This window comes from Cheilinus undulatus, linkage group 15, assembly GCF_018320785.1.
Source record: "Cheilinus undulatus linkage group 15, ASM1832078v1, whole genome shotgun sequence".
In the NCBI taxonomy this organism is placed as follows: domain Eukaryota; kingdom Metazoa; phylum Chordata; class Actinopteri; order Labriformes; family Labridae; genus Cheilinus; species Cheilinus undulatus.
Window position 1 is genome coordinate 35,662,073 of NC_054879.1, and position 22,055 is coordinate 35,684,127.

Consider the following 22,055-nt stretch of genomic DNA (forward strand, 5'->3'; position numbering starts at 1 on the left):
AAACTTGCTGTTTAGCCGTTGGATCCTCCGTGCTTGCAAGTGTTGTGATTCACACATACAGTCGCCATTGGTCAGAATGAAACTGCACAAGCATTGGTGGTAAATAAGTTCACAAACAAGGCTCATGATGTTTAACTCCTGAATTAAAGCTTCCATGGAAATGAGAAAATTCCCTATGAAATGCAGTCATAATGAAACTGAATTGCAACACTCCATATCACAGTTTTGCTCTCCTGGTAATGAATAAGCATAGGTTTATACTTCTATTAGACCTCACTACTACTCTCTTCAAGTAAAGGTGTTGAGTCTGACCTTATTCGGCACCCAACAAAGCCTCTGCAAATATTTGTTTTCAGTCCAGGGCACGAACTAAAAGCGAGGTTTAGAGTGGACAGTTGAACTGGGTTACTGTGTAATGAAACCATTTGCTGCACCAAGAGTATGCATAAACACTAGTGAGAACAACTAAGAAAAGGGCAATGATTGATTAGGTCTGTAAATACACATTTATATCAACAAAACATGAAAATGCAAACAGAAAAGTTACTGGCTTCTCAGTGAATAATTTTATTCAGCATGACTCAGATTCCCCATGACCCTGGATTGCTTTGTGGCAATGATATTTGTGCAATTTTACATTCATAATTTCTATTTTCTATGCCCGTTTAAAAAATAAATAAATAAAAATGTATATATATTTTAATGAAGTACTGCAGGTGTACTGAGCCTATTAGTTTGAGGAAATCTGCATTAAGCCAGGACTTGGCAGTAAAAAAGCACCTAAAAAAATAGATGCCATAATGTTGACCAAAATTTTAGGATTTGTTCAGTGATTTTCCTCTGAAATTAGGGATAGTCACTTGTCTCCATATTTAGCTATTAAAAATTTCTGCTTGAATGAAACTGTTTATAAGGGAGAGGGGACGTTGTACTGCTGAGGAACATCATGTAAAATGATGGATTGATCCAGAACCCTAGTGAATATTTGTACCAAATTATTTTTTAAGTCGAATAGTTTAACCTTTATAATAACCGAGCCCCTCTTGGGAATGTGTAAATCTTTTTTCATTGTAATACAGAGCAAAAAAGTGAGGGATGTCTTAATATAAAGTAAGAATTTACCATCCTAGAATACCAGGAGGTTTTAGGATTTAACAGAGGCATCAATTATTCATTTAATTGCACAGCATTTCGGCCCTTAAAGTAACTGTAATGGCTATCTGGGAATATTCAATACTGAACAGCAATTTTGTGTTTTAATGATGTGCACTTCTCCTTAATCTGCACTATTTCAAAACTAACATCACTGCAGTTATACTTCCTATATTATGCCCTCCACCCTTAATTTTGTTAAATATAAGTAAATGAGAAAAAAATGAAAAATGTACTGACACAGGGTTAAATATTACAGAAGGCACAAGTGGACAGACATCTATATGTCTGAGTGTGTTCTTAAGATGCTGATTTATAAATCTTGTCTTTTGACAAACTGAGGATGCCATTAAAAGACAACTCCCTTCAGTACAGCAAATCATATCTTACAATATTAGTCAAAATAATCACAATTATCTGTTTTTGAAAATGATTCAGCTCTAGTTTAATCTTTATCATTTGTGTTTGAGACAATATGGAATGTTTAATTGCTTGAGTTTGTTGCGAAATACATAAGATAAATAACTTTGAAAATAATCATATGTTAAATCACAATGTGAGAAAAATAATCACAGTTTGATTATTTTCCCAAATCATTTAGCCCTATCCTGATATTCTAATCCTTTATCAGGGAATGAACACTTGTTGGAGTCTGTTTTTGAATTTTTTAAAAGTGTTTGGCCACTTCAGACTTCCATAAAGTATGTGTTTTATATGATAATTGGTCACTTAGGGCTCAGTTGCTTACTTAAGGTATGGCTAGTTTCGGCTTTCAAACTGAAAGATTATCCAGCCTACCCAAGTTGTTCGTGAAAAAGACACAATTTGTTTTTAATACGTTTTCTTTAATTCAAAATTGTCCACTTAGCTTTTCAGAAATCCTTCATAATTGTATTAATGATGATACTGACTTCAAATGTCTTCCATTTTCATGCGTGAATGTTAAAAATTCCCTTTAAAATCGCTCAGTATGTCGGTTAAAATGGTTAAAACGCCATCAGCCATCGATTATTTTGGTCTATTATGACGTCACCGTGTTTTTTCCTTCTCACTTCCGCAAATAAACCGTTGAAGCAGCGGAGTGTGGAAGCTCGAGCGGAAAGTGAAAACAAAGCCAGACATCCCTCTATGTTTCCGTGTGTCATGGTCAAACCGTCAACCAGAGCCGTTAGCGACAGCGGAGGCAGGCCTGTTTAACAGGTGAGTCAACGGGAATGTCAGTATATTCCTCTACAACTCTAGAAGTTGCCAGAAAAGTTCCTTTCTTTGGGGTTGAACTGCTAACTAATAGCCAGTTGGAAAAACAAGTTAGCTTAGATTGGTCTAGTAGCAGCTCCGCTCACTTTGCAGTGTTGTGTCAGCTGGACGGTTTGCTGAATATGCGTTTGTAACAATGGGCATCAACATTAGCCTGCTAGCCGGCTGTTTTTTAGTTTACGGTGTAGTCGTCAAGTCTGTAGAGTTTTTAGACATCAGGGGTGAGGGCGAGCGGGTGATGTGAGTCGTTGTTGTTTTAGGAACGTTGTTACAACAGTTAAAGCCTCTGTGACCCAGATTTTCAACACATCAGGTCACTTTCACAAGAAATTCCTAAGGTTCATAAGCTGTTTTCACCAACAGCAGTTAGAGTGGGACAGCAAGTCTGTGGTTTGAAATAGGAGATCAAAAATAGAAGATAAATAGCAGACGTTACAGTGTCTGCAAAGACAACTGTCTCCATAAGTTGGAAATCAGAAAATCAAGATCTAAAATGGCTGAATATCAGGAGTTATGAACATCTGAATATTAACTTTCTAAAATATAGTTTCTTTTTGAGGTGTACAATTGTCTCTTTAGTAGATAAATTTTATTCTATCATTTGTAAATACTACATGCACATTAAAATAGTTTTTTTAAATTAGTATTTGTCCTAAAGCTACCATAAATTTGATGCTTCTTGAAACCATATGTTATAATCAGTGCATTTTATTTTATCTTTATCATAGCTAATGAAAGAAAGGGCTGAAGCTACAGAATTTTTTTTAAAGAAATGTTCCAAAGAAGAGTGGAGAGTCCATCAGAAATTGCTGGCGAGTGTTTACACACTGTCTTAAATTCACAATAACATTGGCAGCATTAAAGTACCAACATGTTGCCAATATTTGCAGCACTTTGTCTGCCTTTTTTTTGCTGTCAAAAACAACAAATTACCCAGTATTAGGAGAATAGGACTTCTAGTTTTGTTGCTTTGGTATACAATGCATGAAAAATACATGTTTATACAGACTTATGTGTTACATTAAAAGTCATTGGACTTTATCTCTACTGTTTAAAACTGCACACTGTGGGTTATACTCATTTAGAAAAAAAATGCTCTGTAACCTATTCACTAGTAAACCTGCACATCTGTGCATCTTCTTTGTCTAACCCCTTAATATTTTATATATTTTTATTTTTGATAGCCTGTTAGTATTTTTATTGTACCCAGCAATAAAACATGATTCTTCCCTTTTAATATTATTTTATTTTTACTAGAATCATGTCAGATTTAAAGTTTGGTATCATTCCAACACCAGTTTGTACTAATACCACAGACCAGGGATTTTGGTCTGTTTAAGCACTTTTTAACCTACATTTCCTATTACAAAAGGGTAAGGGGTCGAAGGGTTACATAGACCGCTCCTTTCATGAGGAAAAGTAGAGCACTTATAATGCTGAAATACACTACTGGTGAAATCCCTCTATTAACAGTCTTGTATAAGAATGAAGTGTTTAAGTCTAAGTCTTCTATCCAGTATAATACTCTCTGTCACTGCTGTACAGTGTTATGATTTACTTTTACAGCATTTCCACCAAATGTAATCAGCACTTAAATGTCAAAGAGCTGTTTCATTTCAATAAACAAACAAGTTATTGCCTCTTAAATAGAGTTACAACTTCCTAAGTTTATGGAGGTAAAGATATAAGCTAATGACAAGTGTAATAATCTCCATTTGCAAGCGTGACATTTTTTGATAACTTTTTAAAGATTATTTTTGGGCCTTTTTGCCTTTAGGACAGCTGAAGAAAGAGGAAATATATGGAGAGAGAGTGAGGGAAGACATGCACCAAACCCAGGCCAGGACCAGGAATCAATCCCACAATCAGTGCGTGGAGGACTATAGCCTCAGTATATGGGTGCCTGCTCTACCCACAGAGCTACCCCTCACTCATTAACTTTGTTTTTAATTGTTACTGGGTCATGGCAATCATCTGACCCCAGCCAGTGTTACCACTGGGCTTTTAAAACGGTGTGTTTACACCAGAGTATCAGCAACAAGTATCATACGTTTAATTTTACAAGCATCCTATGTAAATTTACTGTTGTGGTGTTGGGAAAACCTTACAACTTAGTTCATCGCTGTCCGCTATTACAAAAAATCAAAATACATAATCTGTTTCAAGATGAGTCTTTGTCCCCTTTTTTCCAGAAGTGCTTCCCTTCTGTCTGTGGTATTCGATGGTATGCCAGGAAGTAGAAATGTTAAAGCATTACATTAATCTTCTCAAAAATGTATGTCAGTCTCACATTTTTACTCATGCCCGAAGTTTTACCCTGAGAAGTTTTCTACATACCAGTCCAGATCTGTTTGAGCTAATTTTACACCACATTGCCACATTTTTCTGTAATCTCTCCTAAGAGGAGAAGTCTGCATGCATGAGATTAACATAATTTCTTATAAAGCTTTACATTACTGTATTTGTTTAAAGCCGGTTTTTCTCTGTGTGAGTATGTAAATATTTAGCCATTTTTGAAAGGATAAACTTCTCTGCCTGTTTTAAAATCCTTCTGTCAAAGGATCAAACTTTACTAATCAATAAGTTAATTATGGCTGGTGTTTAAATGCCTTCACTGAAACAGTGCTTATGTAGGTTGACAAATGTGTTTAATGCATCCATAGTGAGTGTATTTTTTCCATGTTATCTCTACAGTGACAGCAGCACTGGCAACTTTGCTAAGCAACAACCTCCCCCTGCCCCTCCCCCTCACCCTGCCTTTGGATTAAGGGTCATCCGTCCACCCCGCCACCTCCACCACAACCTTCAGTGAGCTCATCATGGTGGATGTAACCAAATGGCCCATCTTCAGCCTGATGGGCCCCCAGGAGCTCTCCAATATACGGAAAGCTTGTGTGTTTGGAACGTCTGCTAATGAAGCTATTTACATCACCAATGATGATGAGGTGAGCTTACTCATGCAGGTAGTCTCTGCTGGCCCTGCTGGTGATGTAAGATTTTCAGGGTTGTTTAGAGGAGTTGAACTGTGCATCACTAGTCACTAGATGGCCCCTTGGTATACAGATTATACTAAAAATCATGTAAACTTTACCTTATTTGAATTTTCTAACCATATCCTAATTTTTAGACTGTTTTGATACCTTGAAAGCAGTTTGTTTCCATGTCAGTATTTTCATAGTGGGAATGGATCAAATGACTACATGAAACAAAGAAGTCACTTGCTATGTCAAACCTAAAAGATCAGTTGCAGTATCCTCAACTACACTGAGAGTTTTAGTATCTTCTAACTCATATTTCTTTTGCTTCCAACTCTTTTATTAATCTATCTCTTGCCAAAGCAGACTGCTGATTTCAGCCAAGAAGGCTTTTATATTCTCTGTGGTTAGTCTGAGTCAGTCTCTGTTTATATTTACACTGTAAGCAATTAAAAACTGGTTTCATATTCCCTTCACATGTGCACATACATGGCAGATCAAACCAGTTCATGATGAAACAACCATGCAGTACCAGATGGAGAGTTCAAGTCATGGCTCTGGCTGGGACACTCAAGGACAATCAAGGAGTTACCCCTGAGCCACTCTTCTGTTATGTTGTCTTGGCTGTGTGTTAAGGGTCATTTTTATGTTGGAAGGTAAACATTCAGCCCAGTCTGAGGCCCTGAATGAGCCGGAACAGGTTTTTCATAGAGAATATCTCTGTAGTCTGCTTCCCTCAAATCCTTACCAGTCTCCCAGTCCCTGCAGCTGAAAAACACCTCCACAGCATGATGCTGGCACCACCAGGCTTCACTGTTGGGATGGTATTGGGCAGGAGATGTCTGGTTTCCTCCAGAGATAACATTTAGAATTGAGGCTAAACGGTTCAATCTTGGTTTCATCAGATCAGAGAATCTTGTTTCTCACAGCCAAAAGTCCTTTGTTTTTTTTTTTTGTTGTTGTTTTTTTTGTTTTTTTGTTGTTTTTTTTTACAACTCTAAGGGGGCTTTCATGTGTTTTACACTGAGGAGAGGCTTCCATCTAGCCACTCTGCCATAAAGCCCAGATCACTGGAGTGCTGCAGTGGAACCCTCTGGAACTTTGTCCCATCTCCACACAGGATCTCTGGAGCTCTGTCTGATTGACCATTGGGTTATTGATCACCTCTCTTACTAAGGCCCTTCTCCCCCGATCGCTCAGTTTAGCCAGGCGACCAACTCTTTGAAGAGTCTATGTTATGCCAAACTTCTTCCATTTGAGAATTATGGAGGCTACTGTGCTCTTGGAAACCTTCAGTGCAGTAGAAATTCTTTTGTAGCCTTCCCCAGACCTATGCCTTCCAGTCTCTGAGCTCCGCAGGCAGTTCCTTTGATCTCATGGCTTGGTTTTTGCTCTGATATGCATTGATACGATATGATAAGATTATATGATACAATGCAAAATGACATGAAACAAAACAAGACAGGCACAGCATTGTATTGTATTGTCCACCTGATTTGTTAGCTGTGAACTCATGGAGTTGAGCACTTGAAATGCATCAGAAATCACTCCCTGTGCTTATCTGAGAACAAACTCATATAGTTAATATATAGTGAATCTTGAATGTAAATCCTCTCCGTGAAACATGATAATCATGACAACCAGCTATGGGAATTTAATTTTTAGCCAGTGGACATGCAGGATCTTTGTTTGGTTTATTGTTACTAGTGTTAGGGTTAAGCCAAGGCTAATGTTTTTACTTGTCACCTCTGTCTGTCATATATCCTGTTTTGATTTTGTGTGAAGTGAGCTGTAGTTGGTTGCACTCCAGCTCTTATCAGCTCTGTTGATGTTTGTGTGTCTGAAGTCTGACCTTCTTCCCTACTGATCCATATAACATGATCCCTTTTTGTCTTTCTTCCAAACACTCAGGTGTACGTGTTTGGTTTGAACTGCAGTAACTGCCTGGGAACAGGGGATAGTCTGAGCACCATCGTACCCAAGAAGCTGGACTTCCTGAGTGGAAGGAAGGTGGTCAGCCTGAGCTATGGAAGCGGGCCCCACGTCCTTCTGGCCACTGAGGGTATCTGCACAAAAAACCTTTAATCCTCTGCCTCACAGTGGGATTATAAAGTGCTGCAGAAAGACGGATTGCTTTGTGTGTTTCAGACGGAGAGCTTTTCGCCTGGGGTCATAATGGGTACAGTCAGCTAGGAAATGGGACAACCAACCAAGGAGTTTCTCCAGTTCTCGTGTCTGCCAACCTGCTCAATAAGAAGATCACAGAGGTGTCATGTGGCTCTCACCACTCGATGGCACTGACCGACTCAGGAGAAGTGAGTGTCAGGTGAAAAAAGGTCATTTAAAAGATGAGTTATACAGCCATGATAACACAGGCCATACAGTGTTTACTAAAGAAAGTGCTTAGCCTTTTTTACACGTGCACTCATGACCAGTGTAGAAAATATCAGGATATTTTGGCCCTGATGTTTTGGGAATTTGCCAATGACACAAACATCTCACAGCAGGAGATTAGCTGTGTCAACTCCAAATATTCTGTCAGGGTTAGGTAACAAAGAGGGCGGGAGCGGCTGGATGTTCTTACAGAAACAATATTTAGACAACCAAGATAAGCAGTATAGATATAATGGAGGAAAAACTTGTCTGCATCACTTAGCAGTGAATTTCCTGACTGCCGCCCTCTGCATTCACACATCTGCTCACGCAGAATTCTTAGAGAAATTTACAGGCAGGCTGGCAGGAAATAGCGTGGGTAAAGGATGTGTGAAAGGCTCATTATGCACCATCTCAGAGCCTCATAACCAATCACAGCTGTAATAAGGTTAGAGGACTGTGTTCTGCTTGAAGGAATCTTGTATATGTCAAGATGATTGGATTACCGTAAAATGCAGAATATGAGTCCTTGTCCACACGTAGACGGGCATTTTTTAAAACCAGAGGTTTTTCCTCACCTGTATTCAATATATAATCTCATCCACACACACAGGGTTTTGAAAAAATCTTCATTCACATGAAGATGAAAAAACGTACTGTTGGAAAGTGCACATGATGCCAACACTAGTCTGTCTGTTACTGTGTGGGTGAAACCGTTTACTCACAGACAGAAATTATGTACTTGACATGTTGAAATTTTCTCACGGTCCCTCCGTAATGCATATTTAATTTTCAAAGTTGTCCCACCAACCTGATTCAGGTCTCATCCTAATTGCCAACGTTGGCTGTAGGGTTTATAGCTCTCTGGTGTTACATGAGGCAACAGTGACCAAAGTTCTGTAGCGAGTCCTGTTAGCAATTTTGGCTATACCTACTGTTGCTTTAGAAACAAAAGTAATAATATTGCACAACAGTGGCGTCAAACAGAGGAGAAACCGGCAAGAGTGACGTGAAGGCCAAACGTCCATTTTCCCCATCTATATGTAAACGCTGTAAACTGAGTTTTAAGAATCTTCACCCTGGAAGGAGATTTCAAAAAAAGTGTTTTTTTGCGACCTAAAAGGCTGTTAACATGTGTTATGAAGGTCAAAACACACAAAAAATTCTTAATTTTAGGAAACACTTGCCTAAGTCACGGTGGTATATAAGCCCAGTCTTTTTTTTTTTTTTTTAATCTTCCAAAAGGGAAAAAAAAAGTTTAAATGATCCTCCTATGTGAGAATTTCCATTTCATCTTTTAGTACCACCTGTTTCCACCGTTTGGAGTTTGTGCATCTAACAGCTATAGGACAGTAGTTGAGCACTCAGCCTGCAGTGATGATACAAACTCAGCCCACATGTTGCTCTGCCTATTAAAAATGTTTTCCACAAAGTTTAGAAATAATCTTTGTGGTGCTAGCACTCCACAAAATTTATTTACTGAGCATGGTATATTCACTATTTTCTTTAAATGCAAGGTTATGGCCGAATGAGGGGTTAACAAGTGATGCCAACCCCCGCTGATGTGGTCTGTTTTGTTATGTATTCCAGCACATTCTGAACAGTGAAGCAGAAGCTGCCTCTTGCAATAGAATGAATGGTGATGCATTTTCAATCGCATATGGTCTCTCGCAGTGTGTGACAATCAATAAAAATAGGGACAATTTAAATTGAATTGCTTAAAATATATATTGCATTACTCACGTTAACTAGCAGGGGGCGCTGTCTGCTTTTGGCTTCTGGTGTTTGATGTTAGTAGCTGATGCAGTAGTTCTTGACTGTCATATTTATCCAAAAAAAACTCAAAATGTGAAAAATATAATTGTTCTAAAAATATAAAACAGGCATATTCAATATTCTTTTCTACCTTTGTTTAATTTGCTTTAGCTTTTTCATTATAAAATTTGTAAAGCCATTAGAGTCCTGATAAAATGATATTGTTTACCCAGTTGAGTTGAGTGTATTGTGCATATATCTAATGCTTAGCATTCAGTTATTATTATCTTTTACATGTTTTTTAGTTGCTGTTATATGATACACCATGGTAAAATACAACCATTATCAACTGCAGTTATTTTCAGTGTAATGTTGCTAAAATAAAATAACCAGCAACAGACTTTGCATGAGCTGTAAGAAGCCTGAATATAAAGGAATATTCAAGGAGCTTTAATCCCTGAAATTTGGAGCATGGTGCACCACTGGTAAAAGAGTAGACATAATTTATTTTGGTTTTATAAAAACCCTTAAATAAATGGAAGGCCTGCTCAACATTTAACTATTTGTCACCTTTTAAAGTCTACTCTGTCATATTAAGGTTTTGTCTTTTTTAGAAATGTTTTCATGCTTTACTTTCTAAGTGAGGTGAAGTCAATACATTTCCAAGGGTATTACAGCTGACGAAAAGTTAATACAAAATCTATACATTTTTCCTCCTCCTTTTTCTAGGTGTATGCATGGGGCTACAACAACTGTGGTCAGGTGGGTTCAGGCTCCACAGCGAACCAGCCCACTCCCCGCAGAGTGTCGAGCTGCCTGCAGAACAAAGTGGTGATCAACATCGTCTGTGGTCAGACCTCATCGGTGGCGGTGGTGGACAATGGAGAGGTGACTGTTTACATTAAGCTTTTAGAACAGTTTGATCCTTCCTCTGTCAGTGCAGCACTCATGCTATCCTCATATCTCTGCAGGTGTACTGTTGGGGCTACAATGGGAATGGACAACTTGGGCTGGGAAATAATGGGAACCAGCTCACACCATGTCGCCTTGCAGCACTGCAGGGCGTATGCGTGCAACAGGTTTGAAATAACAGTCTTAAATTGTCTCTGCAGCACTAACTTTTTATTGTGACTTGTTTAGAGATTCATGTGTTGAATTAATTAAAATGGACTAATACATGAGGACAGGCTAGTTGTTGTCTGAACACTTCTGCCTGAAAGGTACTCAATAGCATTATCAGAAAAGTGCCATGGATGTCAAACCAAATAGAATGTTTCCGACTTTTCTATTAAAGACCATCAGAAACAACCAATATAAAATGACACAGAGAAATAACAGAAATTTAGTCCCAAATTTGCTGAAAATTGCATGTTAAGGGTGGATTTCATCTTAGACACAGATAAAGGAAATCTGATTTTAGGTTCATTCACCATTGGAAGGAGTGCATTTCCTTATGTTCACTTAAACTCTCTTCAGTCCCAATGCCTTCATCCTTTAAAACTGAATTAGTCAGTTTTGAATTCAGCCTCTGTGTTTGTGTTATACGAACCAATTGTAAAAAAAAAAGTTGGGACGTTATGTAAAATGTGAATTAAAGAGAAAATAGTAATTTGCAAGTCCTTCTAAACCATTACTCATTCATGGCACAAAGACAATGTATTTAATGATCAAACTGATACACACATGGGTGAATAAATGAATTAATTGTCATATGTCCTCAGTCTGCCTATCTTTTATTACATTTTTAAACTTCATAACTATCCTAGTAGAAATAAAACAATATCTTTATCTGATTTGCTAACACGGGAACAAAAACAGAAGTCCAAGGCAATCAATATTTTTTGATTTTAATGTGTTTAATTACAAAGAATTTCAGGAATTCTTCTGCACACTGTCAAAAATGTGCTAATACATTAGCAGTGTTTTGATACCAAAATGTGTTGACAATATATTTGGGAAATTTGGTAAAAGAGAAAGTTCTCTCTGTTTTTCAATAACAGCTTTGGTTACATGACTCACTCTGTAGTTTATTTTAAAACTTCAGTAGTTTTTGATACCATTAATTACCAAATAACAGAGATTGTGCTATTTAAAACAACAGGGTAATTCAAATACATATTTATTTGCATATTAGGATATTTGATTACATCTATAAATAAGTGAACTGAGATCTTTATCGTTATTTATTGAGTGAAAAGCAGCCTTTGTTTTCTTTCTCATATTTAAAGTTTATCTTCCCTGCCTTCAGATTGTCTCAGGTTACGCTCACTCTCTTGCACTAACTGATGAAGGCGTGCTTTACGCTTGGGGGGCAAACACGTACGGACAACTGGGCACCGGGAACAAGAGTAACCAGCTGAGTCCCATTCAGGTCATGGCTGAGAAAGAGAGGTGGGTGAGACTGTCACCACAGAATTGATAAACTGTATTCTCTCTATGTTTTAAACTGCTCAGTCTTCTCCTCTGCCTCCTCTGACAGGGTTGTGGAGATCGCTGCCTGTCACTCTACACACACATCAGCTGCTAAGACCCAAAGTGGTCAGGTGTACATGTGGGGCCAGTGCAGGGGTCAGTCTATTGTACTGCCCCACCTCACGCACTTTACCTGCACTGACGATGTCTTTGCATGCTTCGCTACGCCCTCAGTCATGTGGAGGCTTCTTTCCATGGGTAAGACAAGGTACAATGATGTTGTAGTGAAAGGACTTAATAGCAGTTACAAGTTTGATTTGCTTAATAAAAGTTGATTATGCAGAGGGTAAAAACTTTAAAAGATCGGTTTACCACAGATGAGACTGAGCTTTAAACAGATGTTCATCGTGCTGTAATGCAGTCTCAGAAATTAACTGTTTCACAAAGCATCTGTATGCAGTGAAATTACAGATTTTTCCTGAAGGCATCACCTAGAAGGGATTTTCAAAATACACGTTTCATAAAGGATCTTAAAAAGTGACTGCAGATTTGTGAACTCCTGGATGATAAGCTTTTCTCACTCTGCAAGGTAGAACAGAGCTATGAGGAGCCATTAAGGTGTGTAAAACATCAGGCTTGAGGCAGAAAGATGAAGAGGTGGAACGTCTGCATTCACACACTTTACAAAAGAAGACAAAAGATGTTGATCTGAGCATATTTGCTTTATTTCTGGCACTGGGAGACTGAACGAGTGAAACATGGCAACATTACTCAGGGAAATTATTCCTCTGGATTTTTCTAGAATTCTGTTTCTTTTTTCTCAACCTGAAAAGTTAAATCACAAGACTTGAATTATTAATGGCAGTGTTTCCCACTCAAAGTTCTATATTTTTAACTTGTTATATTTACTACTGCCCAAGTATATTTGCCAACCATTTTCATAATTTTCATTTTCATTTTGTAAAAGATCCCCATCTAGGATAGATTGAGTGGAGGGTCACAGAAAAATAAATTTAGTGCCATTTTTTGTTTGAAGCATAGAATAAAGAGTAGGCCTCAGCTGTTGGTGAAATACCACTGCTCCCATTGTTTTTCATTTACCCAGTGAGGCAGGGAGGAAATCCCCAAGCAGACTTTCAGCCCAAGTATGAAGCACCTGGCCCAGCGGTGGCTGGTGGGGAGTTTGACTGTTGATGCACTGCTGTCGGTGTGTGTTGGGGATGGCAGTTGAGCTACGTTCAATGATGCAATGCGCCTGTCTGGTGCCAGCGTGTTTTGGGCTTTACAGAGTGATATGTGACAGAATCCAGCTCAGATTGAGTCCCCAGGTCTTCTGCATGTTCTGCTTCGACACTTAAAACAAGAGCTAGTTGCTCCTTTAACACAGGCTATGGTGGAATGGATCAATTGCTTTGTCTTGAGCCAAGCCAGCAATGTGAATCTCTATTACAATGGCTCAAACTATTTCTGAAATTTTCAACTTGTGATTCAATGTTTTGAAGTCCAAGGGGATAAAAAGAACTGATTTGGCTCTGATTTTGTCAAATAGTGTCTGTAAGTACTGCAACTCCATTCACTTCATTCTGAAGATCCATTAAAGATCAGTCAACTCATATAGCACGCAGTTTTGACATGTTTTTCCACAGTAAAAGTCCCCACTTGTTATGTTGTTCAAATGCCTGTACTATGAAACAGACATATCAGAAAATGGGGTGTTTTCAGTTGCAGCTTAAAACCTCAAAACAAAACTTGAAACCACACAGATTTAGTATCAAACTACAGACACTCAGAGCTAAACAGAAAGTCTTATAAATGATCTTTCTATGATTTGACTCGGAGGTTAGTTGAATGTGGCTTCACAGGCATTTTTAAGGGGGGAGAAGGAGGGTTATAGCGGTCACATGCATGTAAATGAGAATTTTGCAACAGTTTCTGATATCAAACTGAACAACCAGCTTCATACCTATTGGCATTATTTGATACATATCAAATGGTTAAATGGCAACACTAGACCAGTGTCTCAATTTAACCTTTAATCAGATCTGACATACCCTGTTCTTTCAGGGAAACGGACAGTGAAATTATTAGGAAACTGCAAAGAAAGCTTCAGCAGGAAAATAACATGTAGTTATGTCTTTTTGTCGTAAAAAAGAGATGTTAAAAAAATCAGTTACAGTTTTACAGTTTTTCCATCTCCCTAATGCTGAAGGCTGATGTTTGATGGTGTGTGCGTGGGTGTTTGTTCTCCCTCCAGAGCATGATGACTTCCTGACCGTGGCTCAGTCTCTAAAGAAAGAGTTTGACAACCCAGAGACAGCCGACCTCAAGTTCTGCGTGGACGGCAAATATATCTGTGTCCACAAAGCAATCCTCAAAATCAGGTCAGAGATCCAAACGCAGCTGTCACTTCATATTTCATCTTCTGCAGATTATAAAAATGTTCTGAAACAAAGTGTCGTGCAGGTGTGAACATTTCAGGTCCATGTTCCAGTCTCACTGGAATGAAGACATGAAGGAAGTGATTGAGATCGACCAGTTCTCCTACCCGGTGTACCGCTCCTTTCTTGAGTTTCTGTACACTGACAACGTGGAGCTGCCTCCTGAGGACGCCATCGGTCAGAACCACAAACACAAACGTCACAGCCTGACCTTTACTGACATTTGTGTGCATGTACGAGCTGTGCTTACTTAGAGTGTTACTATCTGTTACTCTGTCCTGTCAGGGCTGCTGGATTTGGCTACATCATACTGTGAGAACCGCCTGAAACGTCTTTGTCAGCATATCATTAAGAGAGGAATCACCGTGGATAACGCCTTCTCCCTGCTTTCTGCTGCTGTACGCTATGACGCAGAGGTACGAATTAATCATCAGCTGTTAACTTGAAGCAGAAGTAGAGGATGCACAGCAATAAACAATAACAGAGCCAGGAAGTCTCTGCTTATGCCAGTATTTGAAGAAGAGTCCCTGTAAAACCCTCAGTTTAGAAGCTTCAGTAAGGCTATGAATTATATGATGATATGTGACATTTAGGGTAGGACAGAATAACAGAATGCCAATGTGCCATTGTCCTTGCACGATTGCTGTGTTGCTTTGTCCAAATATTGACATTAATTTTACATAAAACAGCAATCTCAATAGATGTTCCTGCCAATTTGACTCACAGTATCAATACTAAAGACTTGTTAGGTGGTGTTTAGAACAGGAAGGAGGGTAACATGAACTTAGGCCAAAGAAAAAGATGATGGGGAGATAGAAGAAGACAGTTGGATAATGTCATACATTGGTAAAGCAATGAAGCCTAGGGGGCTGGTGGGCTAAAGGTTAATTCACTTGCCCCATGTGCAGGGGCTGTTGTCCTCAGGGAGGGCTGCCAAGTTCAGGCCCAACCAGTGCCTGTCCACTGCCCTGTCTCTCCATTAAAGGCAAGAAGGCCCAGAAATAAATCTTAAAAAAGGTAGATAAGATGTAAAACTGACACCAAAATTTAATGGCTCAAAATATGAATCCTAACCTGGAATGCCAGACTGAGACTGAACTGATTCTAGTACAGCATGATTTGGTAAAAATACAAAATCATATTGAAAATTATTGCAATTTGTGATTGAAGTATGTATTTCTCACCTCAAAATATACAAGTATTAAGTAGCGTAAAAAATAATTCAAAATATGAAGTTAATACAGTACGAAATCTGATTTTCCCTTTTTGGAACATAAAGGTGCTACACAAAGTGCGATAGTGGCACAGCTATAAACTTAAAGGCCCTTTTGCAGGTTTTTTTTTTACTTTTCAAGTACTACTTGCAGCCTTTTATGTGATTATGTCATTATAGAGCCTGACATCGCAATTGCAATTAGACTGATTGTGCAACATTAACTCGTTCACATAAGCAAAGGATTGTAAATTCAGTATTTGTCATCCATCTGGGTAACAGCTCACACAGTGTTTGAGAAGGGTAGATCATTTGAAAAATAGATATATCAGAGATTGACTGGACCAATAACCTATCTCTCATTCACTATAGGCCAATCGGAGCAACAAATGACGTAGTAGTTGTGCACCGCCTGTACATTCCAGTTGATCCCTGACCTTGAAAGATTATCTTGAATGCCCCATGAAGTCCCAACTCAGAAACTCTGAGGGTCTTTAGTACCAACTTAAAGTTACTGGAATGCCATCAACTCGTCATGTCATTCCTAGCCCCCTTGTCGGACTTTCGACGTAAATGGAATGCAGCATAAACAAGCTTGAAAGGCAGCCATTATTGTTGTTCACTGTCAGGGGGGCCAGGTGATAAATTAAACGCTTGCTGAAACAGGTCAGGAAACGAGCAAAAACATCTTTTCCACCAAGGAAAGCTTTTAGTGTACTTCTTCTGAAATGTTGTTCAGTTCTGGTAAACTGCTGCTATAGCTGCATCCATGCTAATCTCTTCACCAGATGCTATTGTTTACAGGCTTGCGGTGCAACTAAATCAGTGCTTCCCCACCTTTTTGCCCTGGAACCCCCTCTACTTTTCCCCCTGAGATCCGCACAAATTATAAAGTGATAGCTCACAAATCAACATCCATTTAAACTGATGGGAAGGATTGAACTAAATCACACCCATATCCACCACCTCTTCCCATTTAAATGACTCTGATTTATTCTTTCATTCTCTGACACAGAACAAGTGTTTCATCTTGAAGCTTTGCAAAAATAAATCCCCCTGGCGATGGATGTGGAATCTGGCCAATCCAGCAGTTTTGCAGTGTTACATGAATCCTGCACTTTGCCTTTAAAGGGTCTCAATTTTCTTTTTTTAGATTTTTTTGAGAAGCACTTTTTGTACAGTGCACAGAAAGTCTCAGACAAATGAAGATCCAGAATGCTTCACATTAACAGAAAAGATGAATGTAACACAAACCAAGTACCTTAAACAAAAATGTAATTTGCAACAGAAATAGCTGCTTCAGGCAGACACTGAATCCAGATGGACACATTCAGCTACTAGTTGCTTGTGCTCCTGTTGCAGCTGTTTGTAATCATGTTGTGAGTACTTGAATTGTGCTGTAGCTATTTGCATTTGGCTTTTCTTTTAATGCAAAACATTTAAGATACTAATTTGTCTAAGACCTCCCAGCCACTGTATTTTTGCTTTATTGGAAAGGACAGCTGAAGAGAGGTAGGACTATGGGAGAAGAGAATGAGAGAGGGGATGTTTCAAACAGAGCAGGGATCAGGACTCAAGCCTGCAACCAGTACGTCAAGGACTGTAGCCTCTGAAAATTGGCACCTGCTCTACTGACTGAGTCAAACTGGCAGCCTTTCTGGGGCATTTAAGATTCTTCTTATAATCAGTTATCATTGTATGTCATAATGGGGGGGGGGGGGGTCTGTATAAATGGTTTATTCTTTTTTAAAAATCAGCCAGATTACTTTAATCTTGGTCTTTGTCAGATCAAATGGCTGTTGCCTCAGGAACAGATGAAGTTCTGCGATACCTTTTCAATGTGGAAGATGCATTTTTCACAAAACCCACACACAAATTTCTTCATAATTGTGTATTATCTCCTGCCATTGAAATCTACCCTCATAAAACCAACCATAGAGACGGCAAGATTAGATTAAGGGTCAAAAAAACACAGAATTGTCAAAGTGGCTGCACTGAAATGGGAGTTTTAAGAGTCATTTCTGAATTAACACTGTTAATTTTCTTCCACCTCTGTCATTCAGGACCTGGAAGACTTCTGCTTCAAATTCTGTGTAAACCACCTAACTGAAGTTACCCAGACTGCTGCTTTCTGGCAAATTGATGGGAACCTGCTCAAAGATTTCATATGTCGAGCCAGCCGCTGTGGAGCCTTCAAAAACTGATCCCAAGCCAAATACTTAAAGACCAAGGTGCAGAGACACCGAGGAAACTCCTGCAGTGATTTCCCTAAGGACTGCATCACTCAGTTAGCTCTGTGTCTCTTCACTGACGAGTGGAAACCTTTAGATTGTTACTATCACTGTTGAATCTGACCAGAACACGTGTGCGCACTGGCTGTACATCCTGAAATGAGGAGGTGGAGCTTACAGGTAGCAGCATCATTACACGGTTGCAGTAGTTGTTGCCACAGTGCCTGACTAGCTGAGTAAACACTCACTCCATTAGAGTGGTTGTTTTCTATGAACTTGAAGATTTTTGCCAGTTGCCTGATTATCACTTTACTTTTTTAAATTTTGTTGAACTGACCAAGTTACTTCCTTAGTTTTTGCACTTGTGGTAAACAATTTGATTTTGTTCCTCTTATTTAGACGACTGGATGACAGTTTGATGTGCCATCTTGAATCGAGGTTTTCACTTTTTGCACTTGTAGATGTAGGGATAGAGAAAGTATTACGGCAACAAAGAAGGCAGAGTCATGCAAAGGTCAAACTGTGGGGTCTGTACTAGGTAGAGAGTTCAAAATACTCAGGATATGTTTCAGTTATCTGGCTTTACTAACTCTGACTTAAGAGATCCCACTAAGCAATCACATCTAACTGGCTGTCAACTCCATTTGTAAGTTCGCATATATGAGGTGTTGAGCACACATTACCATGACGATCTACCTGGTAAAAAGTGAACTACCTTCATAGTGCCCACTAAAAAAATGTTTCGCAACTCACTTTTGAGCCCCAATCTACCAGTTGAGAACCACTGGTCTAGTCAGATGCGGGGAAGGGTGCTTGAGGAGTCTTGTGCTTAGCCAAGAGATAGCTTAGCCTCTGTAGCATATGAAAAAATCCTAATTTTAAAATATCAGTATTGATATTGGTATCGGTCAAAATTTATTTGTAAATATCAGGATATTAGATATCTGCAAAAATCCAATATCCCATATCCTAGTACAAATCTCTTTTGCCCCCTATCTGGAGTTCTCTGCTGAGGTGCAACATCGTCTACAAAAAAACCTATAATGCATTGAAACAACATAAAATAATGATATTAGATTGTTGTAATATTCACATCTTGATGCTTCACAAGGCATTCCTGGAGATGGGCCATGTAGCCCTAGCACTTCACCTTACCCCCCTATTCCAACAAGAATCATTGCACCTCTATCCCTAGACATGAACATGCAAATGCTGGAGTACAGCTGAGTGGTAGAGCAAGGGTGCACTGGGATTGAACTTAAGTCTTAAACTGTTACACACAGGCTGCATGACAAGGAAATTAATGTTACTGCATTTATTTTGATCCAGACTGATTTTGATCTGATTTACCATTTATGGCAGTTTAAAAACGGAATCTCTTTTTACATTTTTGTTACATGAAACCCAAAAAATCTCACAAGAGGCTGCCTCCTTCTGACTTGCCTCTTCACACATTCGTCTTGTTTACTTTCTTTGTCAGGTAGGAAGGAGGGGGGTGTCAGGAGCCATGAGGGTGCGAACCAAGTAAGATTACAATGCGATGATGATCATTATTGCTTTAACTTTAACACTACTTTTAAGTGGGCATTATCTCCAAGTTGAAAACATGAGTGAGGATGTACTTTCAAGCAGAAAAGAGTTTGTAGCGGCACAATGACAGCAACGTTTCTAAACCATGATGCATGTTACGATCACTGCTGCTTTATCACTAACAGCATACATCACCTGGAAATTATACCAGAGGCCCAGGGATAAGAATTCAGGGTGAAGAGGATGCTGAAAGATTGTGGCTGTTTGCATCCACACATGCTGCTCACCCCTGAAATATTCTGGGAGTTTGAGCAGATGTAAAAGCCCCATTTTGATTTCATAGAGAATCATTTCAATCCATGAAAAAAATGCAGGTTTGGGTATCACTGCAGCAAATCTGTGCTCTTTTTTTTTTTAAACTGTTTTGTTACATTTTGCCTTCAACCAAAAAAGCACCTTCTGTAATTTTGATTGAGCACTTGCCATATGAAGCTTTTGCTAATATTTGATTTAATCTGCAGGCCTTGTTACAGATATGAACATAATTGTTAGTGTGCCACATTTCTTGATTCCGTAAAGTGTTAAAATGTGCAGCTACATTTCTGTAACATAAAACGATTCTTTAGTTTGTATTTTATTATCACAACTCAGTTGTTTTCAGCTGCTTATTAAACTTTTTGTTGTTTTAAGCTGGTACAAATATGCAGAGACATTCAGTTTACAGAAGAGTCATGTGACCTTGTAGGAGCTTCAATGGCTCATGTTCAGCCTGGATTTCATTTTTATAAAGACACTTTACATCAACGTGACAACAACAGCATGTAGAGAACACTATTTTACAGTATTATATTATTATTGTTGTATATATTCTGCACTATTGTATTTTAAAGTATAAATTTGCTAACTTTTATGCAGGACATTTCTACTTCATAATCAATGGATACATTTATTGATTGATTCAGAGTTATGCAAGTGCCAGTTAGATTTTGTGATCTCTGCAAGATATTCAATAAAAAACTCTTTGATTCTCATTTCCTGTATTTTTTTAGGGACAAAACCTCATTCAAACAATGTGCAGACTGTCTGTCTGTGTTGATTTGCACACCACACCATTACTCCAGTTGTCCTTGATACCTCTCAGAAGACTTCTTGGATGAACTGGTTTGAAACTGGTGGCATAAAAAAACTCAGAAATATGTACAAATTTTCAATAAAATCCCAAATTGTTGTGCCTTCTACTTCAGTTTGCCCCCCTTCCCATGCCCCATTACATTACTTGTATAACACATACACTCACATTGTCATTCACATGCCATAATGCCAAAGAGGAGACCGCTTTTGCTCTCAAACACATGCTATAAGAGAGAAACTAGGTCCACTGAAGTCTAACCCTAACCCAAACATGACAATATCATTTAGCAGATTCTTTTGTCCAAAGCAACTTACATCTGGGACAGGTGTTCCTGGTGTTAAGGACCCAAGGGCCCACACTGGACACTAGTGTCCTGACGGGGATTTGAACCCCCAACCTCCCAAACCACAGTCAGCCATATAAACCACTGAGCTGTTCAGCTGCTTAACAACATAATTGAACATCCCGACGTCACGTCAAAACAATGTAGCATCACTCCTTGCTTTTGCAAGCCGTAGGTGACACAGCTGTTTTGTGTCTTAATGATATACATCACATTTCAAACTTCATACATGTGATAATATGGATAGCTTTGCTGGTCTTAGGGCTGCCAGCTGCCCCTTAAAATACGGAATCGTCCCTTATTCGACAACCCACCTAGGGTTGGGAATCAAGAACCGGTTTCAGTCAGTCCATTGACATAATTTAAATTTAATCTAAATAATTCTTTTATTGATGCCTTACTTTCATGTGCCTTGAAAAACTCAGTCTCATGAGAGGCAGTCCATGTGAACAAGAACAGAAAAGTTAATTGGTTTAGCTGTCAAAATAAAATTTCTAGGTTATTTAGAAGCTGAGATATTGATGAAACCTTTTTCACAGCAGCCATTTTTTAAAATCCAAGATGGTGGCCATATAGGTATCAGGGCAAATGGAAACATTATTTTTCTTATTGCTTATACAAAAAAGTTTCCAAAAATGTATAGTTTTGATACTCTCCACAAAAATCCAAAAAAAGTTAAAATCCAAACATAGGGAACCTGACTATGAGAAAGTAAAAGATGGCGGACAGTCAAAGACAGGCTAAAGCGGTTAAAAGTGTGTCCTTGTCTCTCTAAAAATTACACCAGCAGCATGCATGCAACGTCTTATCAAACGGTGATTTCATGCAAGACATGCATCTTTTTTTACAAGAACTTTTAATTTTGTACAAGATTTCAGTTTCTTTCTTGTATGATCAGATTGTCCAGACTGGTTTTATATTATAAATAAGATTTTCTCTGAAAGAAAATGAGCTGTATTATTCTAATTCAAGCTCAGAAATTGTAGATCCAGATGAGTTTAACTGAGACATTTCCTGCAGAACAGAAAATATAGTATATTTTAGCATATTCTCACAAACACTTAAGGTTTAACACTGTCACTTATTAAAACTATTTATTGTTGCCAGTAATCGGAGTGTCCTTGTCATTGACTCTCATTGGATGGTAAATGGACTTAGGCTTGTGTAACACTTTCCCACCACAGGCCACACCTACCCATTCATACCATTCACTCACATTCATACACACTGGTGGCAGCGGTTGC

General features: G+C 38.6%; 1 protein-coding gene across 1 annotated transcript; it reads left to right on the top strand.

The window, feature by feature from the left end:
- Positions 1-2,218: 2,218 nt before the first annotated feature.
- On the top strand, positions 2,219-20,367 carry rcbtb1 (regulator of chromosome condensation (RCC1) and BTB (POZ) domain containing protein 1). Its single transcript, XM_041807565.1, has 12 exons — positions 2,219-2,352; positions 5,104-5,354; positions 7,296-7,446; positions 7,533-7,699; positions 10,242-10,400; positions 10,484-10,591; positions 11,761-11,903; positions 11,992-12,182; positions 14,179-14,305; positions 14,388-14,539; positions 14,648-14,778; positions 17,639-20,367. The coding sequence occupies exons 2-12, from the start codon at positions 5,229-5,231 to the stop codon at positions 17,777-17,779; spliced, it is 1,596 nt and encodes a 531-aa protein (XP_041663499.1). The 5' UTR covers positions 2,219-2,352; positions 5,104-5,228; the 3' UTR covers positions 17,780-20,367.
- Positions 20,368-22,055: the final 1,688 nt, after the last annotated feature.